Genomic DNA, 17,597 nt, shown 5'->3' with positions numbered 1-17,597 from the left:
ATGATAAAAATCTTTTAAGTTTCATTATGCTAGTATTATAACACAATAACATGATAAGTTCAATGAAACAGCAAACAAACTGCCTTTATACCAAGATAAACAACATCAACATATATATACCAACTAGAGTCATACAATAATGACATTAAAGCAACTTTTAAACAACCATACATGAGTTAATACATAGGATAAGCTAGAGATATGAATAAAATGAACTAAAATGGAGCATTACCTTTTTATATGGAAACCTAAAGATCAAAATGGAAGAAATGGATCACCACCTCAGGCACCAACACTCAAAAATCCTCAAAACAGCCTCTTTGTTCTTGATAGTATTATATTTTTGAAGTAATAATAAATATGTTAATGATAGTATTGTATATTATATAGTATATAATAGCAGAATTTGGAAAAATCAGTGTAATTATCCAAACCCTTCTATTTTTAGAAAAAAATTCAGACCCCTAAAAATGTGACAAACCTTTTCAATTTATAGAGTGAAAGTTTCAACCCTATGAAAAACTAACCCGAGGTAATCGAATTTTTTCCCCCCCAATGTCAACAAACCTCATCCAATTAATTCAAATAAATCAAGTAAAGACAATAGAAATCCCTAATTTGTACTCATACAACACTAAAATCCCCTTAATTCGCGTAAAATAGTACAAAAGGACAAGAAAGATAATGAATCACAAATAGTACAAACATCGAAAAAATCGAAATCGTACCAAACCAATGAAACAATTGGAACGTTGGTCACAAAGGATAATACATGTCCTCGAAACCAAGACAAAGGATGAATTTCACAAACACATGCATGTGTCAGAAAACCGCCACAACACCACCCTCTCACGCGTGCGCGTGGCACCGGGTGGCTAAGAGCTCTTGGCTCCGCCTAGGGCATCCCACACCATGAGATATGGTGGGGAAATACCCAACCAAGGCTAAAAAATGATGGAGGAATGGTGGTAGGACAGTGGTGCACGGTGGAACCCTAGCGTCGCCGCTGCATTCTCTCAAAGAGAGAGAAAGAACAATATTTAGGGCAAGGTAAAATGACGCGTGAACATAAATTTGGGGGGGGAGGGGGGGTAATATTACCCCCCCCCCCCCTCTCTTTTTTTTAATAAAACATACACACCCCCTTTTTTAAAAATATTATACCCATTTAAAAAAAAAATTATATACTCCTTTTTAAAAAAAAGAAAAAAAAAAGATCATGTATTGGTTTAAAAATACCTCGTGAAATAACTTTTGACAAGAATAAGATTTATAATACACATTTTTGAAATGCGAGCTTTAAAACGAGTCCAATATTGACATGGTTTTGCCTAATGTTTCAAATGTGTAAATAAGGTGCTTAAATGAGACGTAATTCGTACGTCGCCTTTTAATTAACAATTTTGCCGAATTAGACGGAGCGAGATACATATTTTTTTTCAAATCATATTTGTGAAAGTAAATAACTCGTAACTTTCTTGTAGTCGTCAATTTTAGTGAAATAATAATAAAAATGTCAATTTTTGCAATTTTCTCGGGATTTTTGAAATTTTAAAATTGAAAAGAAGTATCTTTACTCCGTCTTTGACTTGAGAAATTTGAAACTTAAAATACGCAGCTTATGAGGTGAAAATTAGGTGTCAACAATGAGTAACCACGGTCTTCCGAGCAAGGCGTTATATCTCATTTTTTCGTCAATGACATAGAACTTTGTGTGTTAGATTATACCGGTTGCGTTCACCGGTAATGCAATGTCGCCTTTGTAGTTTCGCATGCCATAATAAATCCGTTTAGAACATGGGTCACTGGTACGATCTGATCTAACAGTCTCATCTGCTCCACTACCTTCCATCGGATAATGTTAGTCGAGCTACCTGGATCAATCAAAATACATTTCATATGAGTTTTATTTATAAGGATAGAAATTACCAAAGCATCATTGTGGGGTTGAATGATGCCCTCCGCGTCTTCATCACTGAAGGAGATAAATCCATTTGGTACATAGTCCCTGGTTCTCTTTTCTCTGAGTGATTGAGAACTTAGTCTTCTTCATCATCGGACCTCGGGGTATTTCCACTCCCCTAATGATCATGTTGATCACATGTTGAGGTTGCTCTGGTTCGTTCTTTTTGCTAGGTTCTCGATTCTTGAAATGATTCTTTGCTCGCTCACTCAGGAACTCTCGAAGATGACCATTCTTTAGTAGTTGTGCCACTTCATCCCTTATCCTTTACAATCATCGGTTCGGGGTCCGTGAGTTCTGTGGTACTCGCATATCAGGTTCGGATCCCGTTGCGAGGGGTCTGTTCGTGTTACACCCCGTACTTCTGAAGAAGCCCTTGTTAAATTTAAGCATAAGTATGTCGAGCTATGGCTAAGTAAAATAACTTTGGAATATATGAAGCCCGAAGCATTATTAAGTATATTTATGAGTAAAGGACGTATATATGAATAAAGATCTATAAGGAAATGAGTAGGGAAGTTGAGTAGTATGACTTTGGAGAAAAAAAGATGGGCAGGTTTCGTATGATAATTACGGTCCGACTTGGGGAAGGAATATCTTTTAGAGTATGAGGAGTTTTGAGGTGAAACGAAAGCCTAAAATGAAGTTCGTTGAGTCTAATTTCCAACGCAATAAACCGCTCATTGATTGGATATCGGAGTAGAGAATTATGGACGTTACAAGTTCGACTGACAGAACAGAAACGCGTGCTACAGTACTGCTACGCATACCATATAACATTATGATAACTTAGAACCTCTTTTAAGATGTTGCTACTTCAGGAGCAAATCAAGGCATCCATATGTAGAGTATGTTTCTCTAACATATCTTCAATTGTAATCACAATATGCCAGACCACTTCTAGTGATTATAGACGTAATTGAATTTAACCTCAACAAGGCATAGGAAATATTGTCAATTTTGGTGACCATGTATTTTGCAAACTCTCATTCTTAACCATTAAGGGACATCATAATCTCTCTTGATAATATTGTTCTTCGGGAACAAATTTGAGATATAAATGATCTAGAGCCATTAGGTTTTCTCAGATCCGAAGAATCCAACTAAGTGGATATCATTAATTGCGAAAGACAAAGACATTCAATATAATGATGGCAATTCAATTTAGTTTATGGCTACAGACTTTCATTTGCTCAACTCAACCAAATAATTAGTGTTGAAAATATATGAAAGTGCAAACATTAGGATCCTTTAATCCTTTGCTTAGTTTCGATCAATTATATAATGGAATCATCATACTTTATTAACATGGAAAGGAAACATTATGCTAGAAAGGAGTACCACTCCTTCGAGTCACTGTACAATATAATTTATTAAAGATACTTACCTCATGACGTGTAAACACACTTAAACACATACACTGGAAAACATACGTTCTCCTTTCTGGAGTAATATGTTAATATGGCAGATCTCCGCCCACGACAGCATCAGTTTAATTTCTCTAAGTTCCCATAGAAGGCAGTATTGAGGCGGACTAAACTTCAATGAGAAGATTAGAGACTCGTGCTGATAACGTGTTATAAAATAATAAACTAAAGCAAGAATATATGTAGAACAAGAGAGAAGAGAGTTCTTATTTCTTATGAGGGATAAAATACAATGAAGAGAACATCTTTATTTATAAGAGAGAATTGACTTGGTGCCAAAGTCACAAACCCTAAAATCCCTCCTGAAGATAGACATCACAATATTATAATAATATTTATAACAGATTTATTTTAGTAGAACCACAAAATTTACTCAGCCTTCGGTCAATGTTTGCCAAACCCCTCTAAACCTAATTAAAAATTACCACTTCCTCCGCTCCAATTTAAATGTCTTAATTTAACTAGGCACAAAATTTTAAAAATAAAAAGATATTTTTGAGTCTTTTGATCATAAATTAAAATGGTGCATGACTTACTTAAATGTTGTTTGAATCTCGAAAATAAAAAAAATAAAAGAAAAAAAATACTCACATGTGCCTAGGTGGGTACTCTGAATTGTCGTGTTTCATAAAATTCTGGTCAAAGGGACCCAGAAAGGCACGTGTCATATAGAATCCAGCGAGTACCACCTCTTTTAGCTCTGTTCACTGTTTCTACCTTTAGGCCTTTTTCAACAACAACAACAGCAGCAGCAGCAAAAATTGCAAAACCTTTTCTCTCTTTCTTTGTGTTTTTCTCTGTCTCTAAACAGATGACAACAGAGAAATTATCAAAAATTCTTAAATGACGACGCCCTCCACCACCGTCGTCATCATCGTCGTCACCCTAATAAACATCTTCACTGTTGCCGTCGCCCTCGGTGGGTCCGCCACAACTCTTGCCGTCGTGTACGGCGGAGCCACCACTATCTGCGGCATAGTTGCTAACCAACCAATCCAACGAATCCAATGTTGGACTGACGGTCAATCAACAGCCACACCTATTTCACCTCACGTCTCCTTTGACGTCATCGCCGGCGGCCTTGACGGCTTCACCGCCATCCGTTCTGGTGGATTTTCACTCCTTTATTGGAACACAAGTTTCATCCCCAAACGGATTTATTTCAGTTACTCAAACTTGTTAACAACCGTTACAATGGGTGATAACCAAATTTGCGCCATAATAAATAGTACCCAAAATGCTACCTGTTGGAGAGGAAATTCTTATACGAGTCAACAGCCAAATGGGTCATCACGATTTAGTTCAATCTCATCTGGGTCTGGATTTTCTTGTGGAATCTTGGAAAGTTCAAACAGGGTTGTGTGTTGGGGAAACAGTGATATTGCTTCAAGAATCCAATCTGGGTTCGTTAATGAAACGATGGTGAATATATATGCTGGTGGAAGGCACGCTTGTGGGGTGAACACTGCTGGATTTTTAATTTGTAAAGGTGATAACAATAATGGTCAATTGGATGTTCCTTCTAATTTGTCTTACCAGTATTTTGGATTAGCTTTGGGAATGAATCATACTTGTGGAATTAGGACTGTGAATCATACAGTGGTTTGTTGGGGTGGAAATGGTTCATTTTCAAGTAATATTACAGAAAGTGTTTCTTTTGAATCTGTTGTAGCTGGGTTAGATTTTACGTGCGGATTGACAACAAGCAATTTTTCAGTGATCTGTTGGGGACCAAATTGGACTAGTAATCTGTATCCTCAAGGGGCTGCCCTTCCTTTACCAATGATTCTTCCAGGTCCATGTGTACAAATTAATTGTACTTGTGGTATATATACTCAGTCCCAAAGTCTCTGTTTTGGAAATGGTAATATTTGTAGGCCTTGTGATTTCTCAATGTTAGCACCACCGTCCTTATCACCACAAACGCCGCCGCCACCACCTCCACCGGTGGCACCTTCGTCGCCTTCTAGAAGGCTAAGAAGGGGTTTATTAGCTTTTGCCATTGTTGGATCGGTGGGTACTTTTGCAGGGATTTGCAGTATAATTTATTTTCTGTGGGTTGGTGGTTGTTTTGGAAAGAAGAAAGTTCATAATTCAGTTCAACCTACTATTACTACTACTAATGGAGGGCAATTATCGAGTAGTAGTCCTGTTTCAAGATCATCAACTCTTAGGCGTCAAGGCTCGCGGTTGATGAGGCGTCAAAGGAGTGGAACTTCTTCTAAACACGCAGACAGGGCAGAGGAATTCCTGTTTACAGACCTTGCTGCAGCTACTAACAATTTTTCTCTAGAGAACAAGATTGGTGCTGGTAGTTTTGGGGTTGTTTACAAGGGCAAACTACCGGATGGTCGTGAGGTCGCAATCAAACGTGGAGAAACGGGTCCAAGAACAAAGAAATTTCAGGAGAAAGAAAGTGCATTTGACTCAGAATTGGCTTTCTTGTCTCGACTACACCACAAACATTTAGTTAGACTTGTTGGTTATTGTGAAGAAAGGGATGAAAGGCTTTTGGTTTACGAGTACATGAAGAATGGAGCGCTTTTTGATCATTTACACGATAAGAACAATGTGGAGAAGAGCAGTAGTATAGTGAATTCTTGGAAAATGAGGATCAAGATTGCATTAGATGCTGCACGAGGCATCGAATACCTTCACAATTATGCAGTCCCGCCTATAATTCACAGGGACATTAAGTCATCCAATATCTTGATTGATGCAAATTGGATTGCAAGAGTGTCTGATTTTGGATTATCTTTAATGGGGCCAGAGTCTAATCGCGATTACAGCAGTAGGCCAATGAAGGCTGCTGGTACAGTTGGGTACATTGATCCAGAGTACTATGGTCTAAATGTGTTGACAGCAAAGAGTGATGTGTATGGACTTGGCGTGGTGTTGTTAGAACTTTTGACAGGAAAGAGAGCCATATTCAAGAGTGAAGAGAATGGAGGTGCGCCAATGAGTGTGGTGGACTATGCAATACCGGCAATTATGGCTGGAGAATTGACAAAGATTTTGGATAAGAGAGTAGGGCCACCAGAGGCAAATGAAGTAGAAGCAGTGGAATTGGTGGCCTATACTGCAATGCATTCTGTGCATTTGGAAGGGAGAGATAGACCTACCATATCTGACATTGTTTCTAACTTAGAGAGAGCTTTGGCTGCATTTGATGATAGCCATGGCAGCATCTCTAGTGGTCCTATTTCCTTTGTATCAGATTGATTGATAATTCCACTTACCACACACCCTGATTCTTTTTTATTTTCCTTTATTAGCTTCTTTTCATTGGCTAATTTCTGTGATTATTTTGTTACTAGTGTAAAGAATAGATGGTTCATTCTAACATGATATCTTGTGATTTTGTAAACTGCTAACGGCCGAACAAGTTCTACATGAAATTCTTTTCCTCCAGAAGATTAAGTCTTTATTTCTAAATTATTTGCGTACTTTTTTTTTTTTTTTTAATCTGTTTGTTAAGGGTAGGATATGCTGGGTGGCTCAACGAATCTCGTGGCCTAAGGCGAAATCATATTAAGAGGCCCTTAAATTTATTTTATAAAATTTGTACACTAAAAAAAATTGCGTTCTAAACAACAAATTAATCATTTCAGACAAAAAGAATAGTGAATTTTAAAAAATAATTAGGAAGAAGAGAACAAAGAATAAAGTGGTGAATTATCCGATGTTGAGATCCAAACTCAAAGTGAAAATTTTGATTTGGCTATCATCACATACAAGAGAAAAAAATGAACATATATAACGTAATAGTTTAAGTTTTGAGCATTGACAGTGTCAAATATACTTATGCCTTCTGATTAATTTTAACTATAATTGTAGTTCTATTAAGTAACACTTATTTGTAAATATCAAAAATAAATTATGAATAACCTAATATAATATGTTAAATTACACTAACAAAAAATCGGTTCGTAAATGCTTTTTTGTTCATGCAGTTTAAGAGATTCTTGAAAATTCAATGTTGAAAGCTTTGGGGAAACGGAATATTGAAAGTACATTTGTCCATGAATGAGTACCATATCGGTCCATTCATGAATCAAGTATGTAATTTTCTTCAACTTATTTTTCTTTAGGCTTTTGGTATCCAAAATTCACTGATCTGATTAATTTGAATACACATTAAATTAGCTCATTAAGGAGGTACAACACTTCTCACGGAAAAAATTCTTTATTCTCACAGCTCAATCTGAAACTTGTGGTTAAAAGTGGTGGATGTCATCCATTTAACAGCCTATTGGGTGGCATATCTAAGTTTCAAGATTAAATAAGAGATTTATGGTTGTTGCAGCTTGTGCCTGATAAAATAATAAATATAGTCCAGCCTTACGGAGTAATGTAGGAAGTCTAAAAAGACGTACCGGGAAAGAAAAAAAATAGACGTACCGAACACAAAAAGTAATCCAAGACTTTTGAAGTTTTTCGCTTTTGTGACAATTGACAATTAATTCCTACACGTTGGGCAGAATTAGATGAGAATTGACTTTGAAAATTGATATTAAATATTAAAGGCAGTCAATTAAGGCAGTCTGTTCAAGATGTTTACACCTGTAGGGCCCGATGTAATGGATTTTTAGCCCCATTAATAAATAATTTGGGATAATTGCGTCTGATCCCTTAATTATTAGCATTTTAGTCCTTGTTATACTCGATTTTTTAACCTTCAATTAAAACTTATGCGCTTTTTGGTGCTTCCGAATCCACGGGCTCGCATTTCTAAATTTTGATAATTCTTTTACATATAAAATCATGTGAACAGTTGTTTGTTATGTTAAAGAAAATAATCATGGTACTTTCGCTTCTTATTTTCTGCAAAAAAAACTTATAAATTTGTGAGTGAAGTGACTAAAAGCATACTTCTCTACCGATTGAAGGTTATATGTGCTCTTACTAGAATTAGCCAGTAAGGACCAAATTACAATTTTCCAAATAGTATTTGCAGCGGTACCTCTTAAATGAGATAAATTCTCGAAATTAATACATTGTTCTTCGGTTGCACATTCCATTATGAATTAATTAAGGGTAGTAAATGTGGAATTTATTTATGGTCGGTGACACAAGCTTAAGTCATTTTTTCTATAGATTTAAATTTAGTATATTATGCCGTTTGCCGTTGTACACATTTATGAGAATCAGATATGGCCTATGATACATTTGAGGCAAACAACATTATCTCTTCATTCTTTCTATCTTCCTGTATATTTCAGAAAACAATAATTTAATTATTAGTCAAAGGAAAAAACGGCAAACATCAATAGAGTTAAATCATTTTAACGTGAGGGAGAAGATGAAAAATGGACAGTTATGAAGCAATTGTAGGATTAATTTGTGAAGATGAAAAGATATCAATGCACCAGATGGTGTAGCGGTAAAGTGAGAACATACTGAATCATTTGACTCTCTTTCTCATTCCAAAAAGAAAGAGAAACTACAAAATAATATCCTTTCAATTAATGCGTACCAATTGTTTTATAGTTTACTTTTCTTCCCCCAAATGATGAAAGCACATAGCTTACCCAAAAAAAAAAAAAAAAAAAAAAAATTATATATATATAACACAATGTCAAAAATTATAAAAACATACTCTTTCTGCTTCAATTTATGTGACGGACCTTTAATGATATAATGTAAGAATTTTTTTTTATATTCCCATCTCTCATGTGGGAATGAGAATTTTCACTCTCTCTAATGCAAGTGAAGCTGCAACCTTGAAATTAAAGACCATAACTCACAAATTATCCCCCAAGTACTGAATGAAGAATTAAATTTGAGGTGCGAAATCACTAATTCATGATAATAGCGACCCAATCTGATTGAAAGGCTTAAAGCGGCTCATTAGAAGGGTGACCTGATTAATTATTTTTAAAGAACAACAACTCATATAATGCCCACTTTTTTTTTTTTTTTTTTTTTTTAAAAACATATGATGCCCTCTGTAGTAATAACATATGTTTGCCGGCTTAATTAGGTATTATGCTATTGAATTGTAGGTGGGAAAGGAAGGAAAACTAGGCCGGGTCACTGAGTTTCCACTAATTCCTATTCCCCTCGCCCTTGCCAACCTTCTGTCAGATGAATACTAAATTCTTTTTAAAGGGAAAAGCTAGAAAAAGAATACCTCCTTATTCAAGAGAAATCTAATCAGAGGCGGATCTAGGATTTGAAGGTGGCGGGTGCCACAATTTTCTTCAATGTACATCTTCGTAGGAACGTGTATTCGGGTCAGGTTCATCTCTTTTTAGTTTATTTGGGTCAAATCAAGAAACGATCATAATTAGCATCTTAAACAAGGAATCACACCCATTAACAACAAAAGTAAAATCAACATTTTCACCAAGGGACTTGCATCTCTTATATATATTAAAAAATGAATTTGCACAAGTAAAATAACATCTTCAATAAGGGAATTACACCAATCAAAATAAAAAAAATAATAGAAAAACTCTTCAATAGGTAAATACACCCCATAAGTAAATATAGAATTAGGTAAACTACAAGTTCTAAAAAATAAATCATAAATTTCATGTTTTCCTAAGCAGTGCTTACGAAATTTCCATCACAATTTAACTAGTAAAGTGATTTAAATTGAATTTAACAATTATACAATAGCATAAATTTTTATAATACACTCCCTCCATCCATTTTTATTTGTCCATTATACTAAAAATATATGTCTACATTTACTTGTAAGTTATATAGTTTAAAAAACCAAGACATAATTTGCCATTTTATACCTATTTTACCCTTATTATTAAGTACTCCAATTCATTTCTCATTTTTTTTTGTTGCTTATTAAGAGTGTCCAAGTCAAATATAGACAAGTAAACATGGACGGAGGGAGAATAAACAAAAGAAATTATAAAAAAAAATGAATTTTGATCTCAATCCAAAATTCCCATTGAGACCCAAGTTTTTCGATTTAAATACTCACATATTTGAGATTAAGAGAAATGCTTAATTTAAGGGATTTTGAACTTTCTATTTGTGTGTTCTCGCTAGAGATCACAGATAAAATAATAGAAAAGAGGAAAGACAATATAAATAATTTAAAAAAATAGAAAATTAGGGGAGCCGAAAAGGGAATTCTTTGGTACAAAGTAAGTAAAAAGCACAAAGAAAAACGGGAGTCGGAAAATGTTCAAGATAGATTCAAACTTGTGTCTACCAACCATGGCACCTTTGTCTAATTTAAGACTGGGGGAGGCAGGATCAAATATTTAACCTAATTTAAGCAAATTTTAACATAAGTATATATAAAAAAAAAATTATTAATCTAGGGGGTGCCATGCCACCCCCACCCTTTAGGGTGGATCCGCCCCTGAATCTAATACTCCATATATATTTTTTACAAGAACATCTCTGAGCAATCTGCAACGTTTGAGTACAGTCAAACCTCTCTATAATAACAGTGTGTCCGAAAATTTCATGCATGCTATAATGAGGTGTTGTTATGTATATATACTGACATTTGATGTTTAGATCTCATTTAACTATTATAAACAAAAGTATGCAAATAATTATTTTTCTGTACTTTTTATGTTTTGAACGAAAACAATACTTGTTAATTTTAAAATCTAAATTGATTTTCATATCTCATCAATTGAAAGAAAAAAAATCAGATTTCTCATAGTAATCTGATTTGTTCCTTCAAAATTTTTCACTTAAAATAGATTAATTGCAGCTACCAAAATCAGGGAAATAAGTATCAAATTTATACAAAATCGGTAGATATGATATAAGTGATTTTGAAAATTTTCAAGACTAAATCAGATTACTCAGAGGAATATATTGTTTTCCTTTTAGATATTTGTTCTTGAAATTTACTATGGGCATGACATTAATGATGATTACCATAAATATTTTGATATTTATTTTTATACATAATTTCTAACAAAATCTTATCACACAATATTTTAGTATGGCCGTTATAGAGATAATTTTACAAAGAGTGTACCGCTATAATGAATACCACTACTGTTATAGGTAGAATGTTGTTATAATGAAGTAAAACATAACATGATGTCATGACCCAACTCGTGGATCGAGCGGGCACCCACACCAACCCTCCTGGTGGGCGAACCCTTCCTTTCTCCAACATTCATTGCAAGCATACTAAAAGGAAATAGAATCATACAAGCAGTCTCATTATATAAATAACTATTAAGTGCGGAATACTAATACAAATACCCAAAATATGTTCTAAGTACAGTACAAGAGCCACCGTAAACTACATAAGTCTGAATGTAACAATACATAAGAGTCTAAAATACTATCTCGAAATAGATGGACAAATATCAAAAAGAAGAGTTTTCAAGTCATGATCCGGGAACATGGCTCACCCCGGAAACTCGTACTAGAAGCCTGGTGAATCACTCGCGAGGTGCTAACGTGGATCCTAGAGCAAACTCGCACTCGTAAAAAGAGTACAAAGCAAGTAGTATCAGTACAAACACTATGTACTGGTACGTATCATAGACCGATAACAATTAGTTCACATATATGAAGAAAGAATCAACAAGTAGACATGTAAGAAATCAAGCACGTTCACGAAACAAATCAACAATGAGATCAAGTCAATATCAATGCCATGTATAAATCAACAATGAAGAATGGATGTAAAACTGAATGCACATGCAATGCAATGCACTGACCAATACCTTACACCTGTACACACATGCTACGGATGGAAACCTCCACCTCTCAATAGTCATGACCCATGGGGGACCCGCGAAGTCCATGTACCCCTCGTCTCGGCAAGAAACCTCGAGCAGCGAGTATAACACAATCTGCTCCGGTAACAACCTTGGATCACGGACTCTGATCTCTCTTTACCCAATCCGGCAGAAACCTCGGATGTTCCTTTGTCTTACTTATCATCATCAGTACCAAGTAACGTTTCATATCAATGCATCATATGAAATGAGAGTGTATGTCATGCAAAATATCATAATCAAAATCTCATCTGTGTCTTATCGTAAGCACACATCATAATATAAGCCTAATCTCACGATTCTTCCTTTTTTCGATGATAAGTAACATAACAAGAAAGAGATAAATGCATACTCAATCACAACATAACAAATAAAGCGACAAGCCCAATCGCAACAACAAGGCGATAAGCCCACAAACAACAACAACCAAACTAATAGAATTCCATCCCAACTCCATACCCGAAGGCCTAGCATGCTTTCCCCGTCAATATCTAACTCCTACATATGCTTCACTAATTAGAGTCTAACCGAAAGGTAAACCATAACCTACCTCGATGCCGAGCAGGTGCCACGAACTATCCAACATGAGCCTTGCCCTTCCGGAGAGCTTTCGAACGTTTGAAGTCTATTCAATAACGTATTCTCTATAATAAATGGAGACTAACGATACGAAAAAAGCTATAATACTAATTGAATCGAAAACAACCCTTTAAAAGAGGAAAATGGGCCCATAAGGGCAAAATAGGAATTTTAGATAAAATTCGGTTAATCCATACTTAGGAAGTCCAACACTATCCCTCAATTGCTAATTAAGCTCAATTAATCATCAATTCCAACCTTTAATAAAAAATAAAAAATAAAAACCCAATTTAGAAAGAAACCCTAACTTTCCATAATCATAAACCATGAAATTAAGAATGATTCAACTTAGTAACTACTCAATCCAAGAATTCATGACTAGGTTAAACAAGATTTATCAACAAAACCCAATTTTATAGCATAAGATTGCAAGATGACAACTTAGAGTTTGCAACTTACTTTCCAACTAACCCCTTTAATTTCATCATAGATTCCAACTTAGACAATAAATAAACATAAATTAGGGTCAAGGGAACTTACTCAAAGATGATTCAACTCTAAATGCTCTTCAAATCGCCTCTAGAACTCTTTAAGTTTCAATTTGGTGAATGGGAGTAGAATGGTTCGAATTGGGAAATATAAGGGAATTCTGTTCAACCGTCCCTGCTTACGCAGTGCAGGACCCGCCTACGCGATCCTGCCTTGACGGATAATCATCTGCTGAGGCAGATCTCATTTAATGACTTATTTCTCGTGTTCGGCGGGGCAAAGCCCGCGCGGGTCGACCCACGAGGCGGGAGACACTCCACGTGTCGGGACACCAGATCACCAAGTTTCATCCAAAATCCCGACATCCATCCGAGACCATTCAGATACAAACCAAGCATGCAGACACATGTAAAAATATGTACGAACTCAACCGTAGCCTCAAAATTCCCAACGGAGGTAACCTTGACCCGGTCAACCCCTAAACGGCCAAAATCAAGTTTCCAACCAATGGTACAACTGAAAACCTCGAGAACCGAACCAAACATCCCACCAAATCATAATCGACCCTCCGGACCTCATGGAGTCGACGAAATTCCCAAAAAGGTCCGTTTATCCAAAAGTCAACTATTGGTCAAATATTTTTCACTTTAAGGTTCTAACTTCCCCAAATCCTATCAAAACTCGCCCGATGACCTTGAAAACCGTGTCGCCTATCCCCACGGGTCAAAAGCACTCTAACCGGGATAGAGGAAGGGTCACAGGAGTAAAAAGGGAAAAATGCACATAACGACCAAACGAGTCGTTACACATGAAAATCGGCTCCAGAGAAAACAGGTTGTTATAGTGAAATGTTGTTATAATGAATGGCAATTATAGAGAGGTTTAATTGTACAAGTAATATGCATTTATGTAAATGTTTGGTTTAAAAATGTACAAGGACATCTCTAAGTTGATTTGTTTCCTCGTTTAACTCACTTCCTTTTTTTTTTTTGGAAACCACTAAGTAATACTTAGTAGAGGGATATTTATTAATATAATTAATAATCCAACAACACAAAGGAAAAGGAAAAAAAATGAGCCAGGTCAAACGGACCTAGCCCAAATAAAAACAACAAAGTACTCAAACAGCCGACATCCACTTCCTTGTCTCATATCAATTAGGATAGTTCTTGAATGGTGACTTTGGCGGAGCAAAATCGTTACAGCTCCTCTATGGTTCAACATCTGATTTTTCGATATGGATTAGCATATCATCACACCCATAAGCTCTCACCGGTGCTGCAAACCCATAACTAAGGAGTTTATTCTCAGATAAACCAGATCTGTGCCATTCAGATAACCAAGGAGTTTGACTCACTGCTTCCTGGTTTTAGGAGAAAATTAAACTAATGGTTCAAGTCTCTAAATTAGAAAAGTTGATAGGTTTGACTAGTCAAGGTCAAAATCTACTTAAAAGGTTGATTAAGCTAAATGGTGTCTGAATTATAATTTTTAAAACTTATTAAACTTTTGCAAAATACAAACAACCCACTTTTTAACCCCCAACCCAACCCCCACGATCCCACTTATTTTAAAAAAGAAATCTTCGAACCTCTCCTCTCTTCTCCCTCCTCTCAATCAGCGATTTGCTCTTCTTCCTCCGTTGTTGTTGGTGGTGTTGCTGCTGCTGCTGCTCGAAGTCTTCTCCAACTTCTCAGGTAACAATTTTCTCCTTTCTTTTTCCCTATTACCCTTCAATGACTCAAGGAAAAACATTAGGGTTTTGAAATTAATGACTGCAAATGATGATTTTGGTTAAAGAAGAAGAAGAAGAAGAAGAAGAAGAAGAAGAAGAAGAAGAAGAAGAAGATGGATTCCTCTTCAATGTTGTTTATTTTGTAGTTTCATGCTTGAGAAACCCTGATTTAGGGTATTTGTTTCACTTGTTGTTGTTGTTGTTGTTGTGTGTTTGTAAATAGTGTAGGTGGTTGTGAAATTATGATTTTTGCTGGTATTTTTATTCTTGTTCTTCTCTAGGGTTACGAAAATAGGTCTTGCACTTTGGTTGATTTTTTCAACAGCTGTAGTGGTTTTTGCAACAGCTTTAGCACTTGTCTGACAAAAGCAAACATCCGTTGAGGTTGCATGCTTAAAAACCCTTATTTGGTGTATTTTGTTTAACTTGTGATGGTTGCGTGTTTGTAACTATTGTACATCGGTAGTGAAATAGATGTTTTTGTTGTTGTTGTTGTTATTGTTATTGTTGTTGTTCTTATTGTCCTTGTAAGGTTTATGAAAAAGGGCCTTGCCTTTGTTTTGATTTTATCCAACAACTTCATCAGTTGTTGCAACAGATTCCTCATCTGTTGGTAAAAATCAAAACAGTTGCTTCAGTTATTGCAATAGATTCACAGGTTGTTGGAAAAAATCAAAACAGTTCCTGAGGAATCCGTTGCAACTGTTCTGATTTTTTTCAACAGCTGAAGAATCTGCTACAACAACTTATGCACCTGTTGCAACAACTTCATTAGTTGTTGCAACATATTACTAAGCTGTTGGAAAAATTCATTACTTGTTGTATTTGTTTGATCAACTGATGCAGTTCTTTTTACCTGAGGAAGATGTTGCAACTGTTTTATTTTTTTTCAACAGCGGAAGAATCTGCTGCAGTAACTTCCTTAGCTGCTGCAACAACTTATGCACCTATTGCAATAGCTTTATCAGTTGTTGCAACAGATTAACAAGTTGCTGGAAAAATCCATCACTTGTTGTATTTGTTTGATCAACTGCTGTAGTTCTTTTTCCCTGTTTACTTTGAATGATGCTCAAATCAATTGAAACTATTTCTATTTATCTCTTGTGTGTAGATAAAATTGCTCCAAGCAAAAGAAAATGAGAGAAATCAATTGAGGTATCTAGAGATATAAAAGACACAAGGGGCAAACATCATTAGAAGAGCGTGCTGAACAAGCAAATGCTATTTCTGAATCAGCAAATGTAGATCCAAGTGATAGTCAAACTGATAAACAATCTTTAGATAGAGAGGAGGGCTCAGAGTCCTAGGAAACCTATGAAGTAGAAGTTCCTAGAGATGACCATGATGAACAGCCTGAAGATGGCCAAAAAGCAGAGATAAAAATCAAGAAAGTGAAGAAGATCAAGAAGATGAATAAAATGATGATGGAAATAAAGTAGATGAAGAAGATGAAGATGAAGAAGATGATGAAAATGAAAGGATAATGAAGAAGATAAAGAAGAAAATACAAACGAAAGGTCAACGACCATAGGTGAAGTAAGACAAAGTGAATGCCAATATTGTTAAGTGTTCTAGTATTGGTACAGATCCTAACAGACCTTCCACCGATGATGTAAAATTTTGTATTGAAAAGTACGGGTTGAGGATGTTGTTGGATGTATACAATGATTTGACCGATGATATTGTGGTCAAATCAGGCATAGGCAGGAGCTTCGATAAGTTTAGGCTCATACTTCAAGAGTTGGAGAATTTCTTTAGGGCTAGTTGTTTTGGGTTTTATTGAGATTTGCCTGAAGAAACCGGTGCACGGTTTCAACTGACCATTGGTGTATGGACTTCTGAAACATAGGATTCTTTGTACCACAAAGGATGAGGTTATGATAAATTTCTATGGCATGCCGGTTTGCTTTGGCATGAAGGAGTTTGCTATAGTTACCGGCCTGAGATGTCATCCTTATGAGCATCTTCCTACCATTACATTAACGAAGCCAGCCCGGACAACCAAGCCAGCCAAGAAAGCAAAGGATGGAAAATGTAAGAATGATGTTGATTTGGTGGATTTAGTGGGAAAGAACTACAAAGAAAAGAAGTTTATTGAAGATTTGAAGTCCAAATGTGAAGACGGTCAACATATATGGCTTTCCTTGGGCTTTCATGGTAAACTTTCTTCAATGTTTTATCTTTCTATTTTTAGTATTTCAATCACTATTCTGATTTTTGCTGGCATTTTTTTTCTAGGTTTGGGAATTTGAAGTCATTCCTCACCTCTCGGCATCAAGGAAAGGATTACTCAAAAGAAGTTTCTTTTCCAAGGAACCTTAGATGGTGATCACTCAAGAACAACACAAAATTGAGTGTTGACACCTAATTTTTGACCTCCCATAATTTATTTTTATTATCCACAGTACTTGAATATCAAACGGAGCAAAATGTATATTTTTACAGGTCAAAACGATTTTTATAAAATTATTCCGACAATATTCTGCCATTTTATTTGGCAAAATAACTTCAGTAATGATTATGAATCATTTAGGAATTAATTTGTACATTTTTGTAGTTAATATGGAATATTTGCTAAAATTTAATCAAGAGGATTATTTAAAACAATTATTTTTATTTAATTGATAAAATTACAATAAAACCAATGAGCAAGCATTTTACTCCGTTTAATTCAAAGA

The 17,597-nt window shown here is 35.5% G+C and overlaps 1 protein-coding gene across 1 annotated transcript; it reads left to right on the top strand.

Annotated features, from left to right (window-relative positions):
* The first annotated feature begins 4,110 nt into the window (after positions 1-4,110).
* Positions 4,111-6,804, top strand: LOC132037898 (putative serine/threonine-protein kinase-like protein CCR3). The gene has a single exon (XM_059428535.1). It carries the CDS (start codon positions 4,234-4,236, stop codon positions 6,610-6,612), a length of 2,379 nt encoding a protein of 792 aa, XP_059284518.1. The 5' UTR covers positions 4,111-4,233; the 3' UTR covers positions 6,613-6,804.
* The last annotated feature ends 10,793 nt before the right edge of the window (positions 6,805-17,597 follow it).

Source organism: Lycium ferocissimum, chromosome 11, assembly GCF_029784015.1.
Source record: "Lycium ferocissimum isolate CSIRO_LF1 chromosome 11, AGI_CSIRO_Lferr_CH_V1, whole genome shotgun sequence".
In the NCBI taxonomy this organism is placed as follows: Eukaryota; Viridiplantae; Streptophyta; class Magnoliopsida; order Solanales; family Solanaceae; genus Lycium; species Lycium ferocissimum.
This window is presented reverse-complemented; position numbering and strand designations above follow the sequence as displayed.

Excerpts from the sequence above, each read along its gene's own strand:
- LOC132037898 (XM_059428535.1), top strand. The coding sequence starts at position 4,234 with ATGACGACGCCCTCCACCACCGTCGTCATCATCGTCGTCACCCTAATA.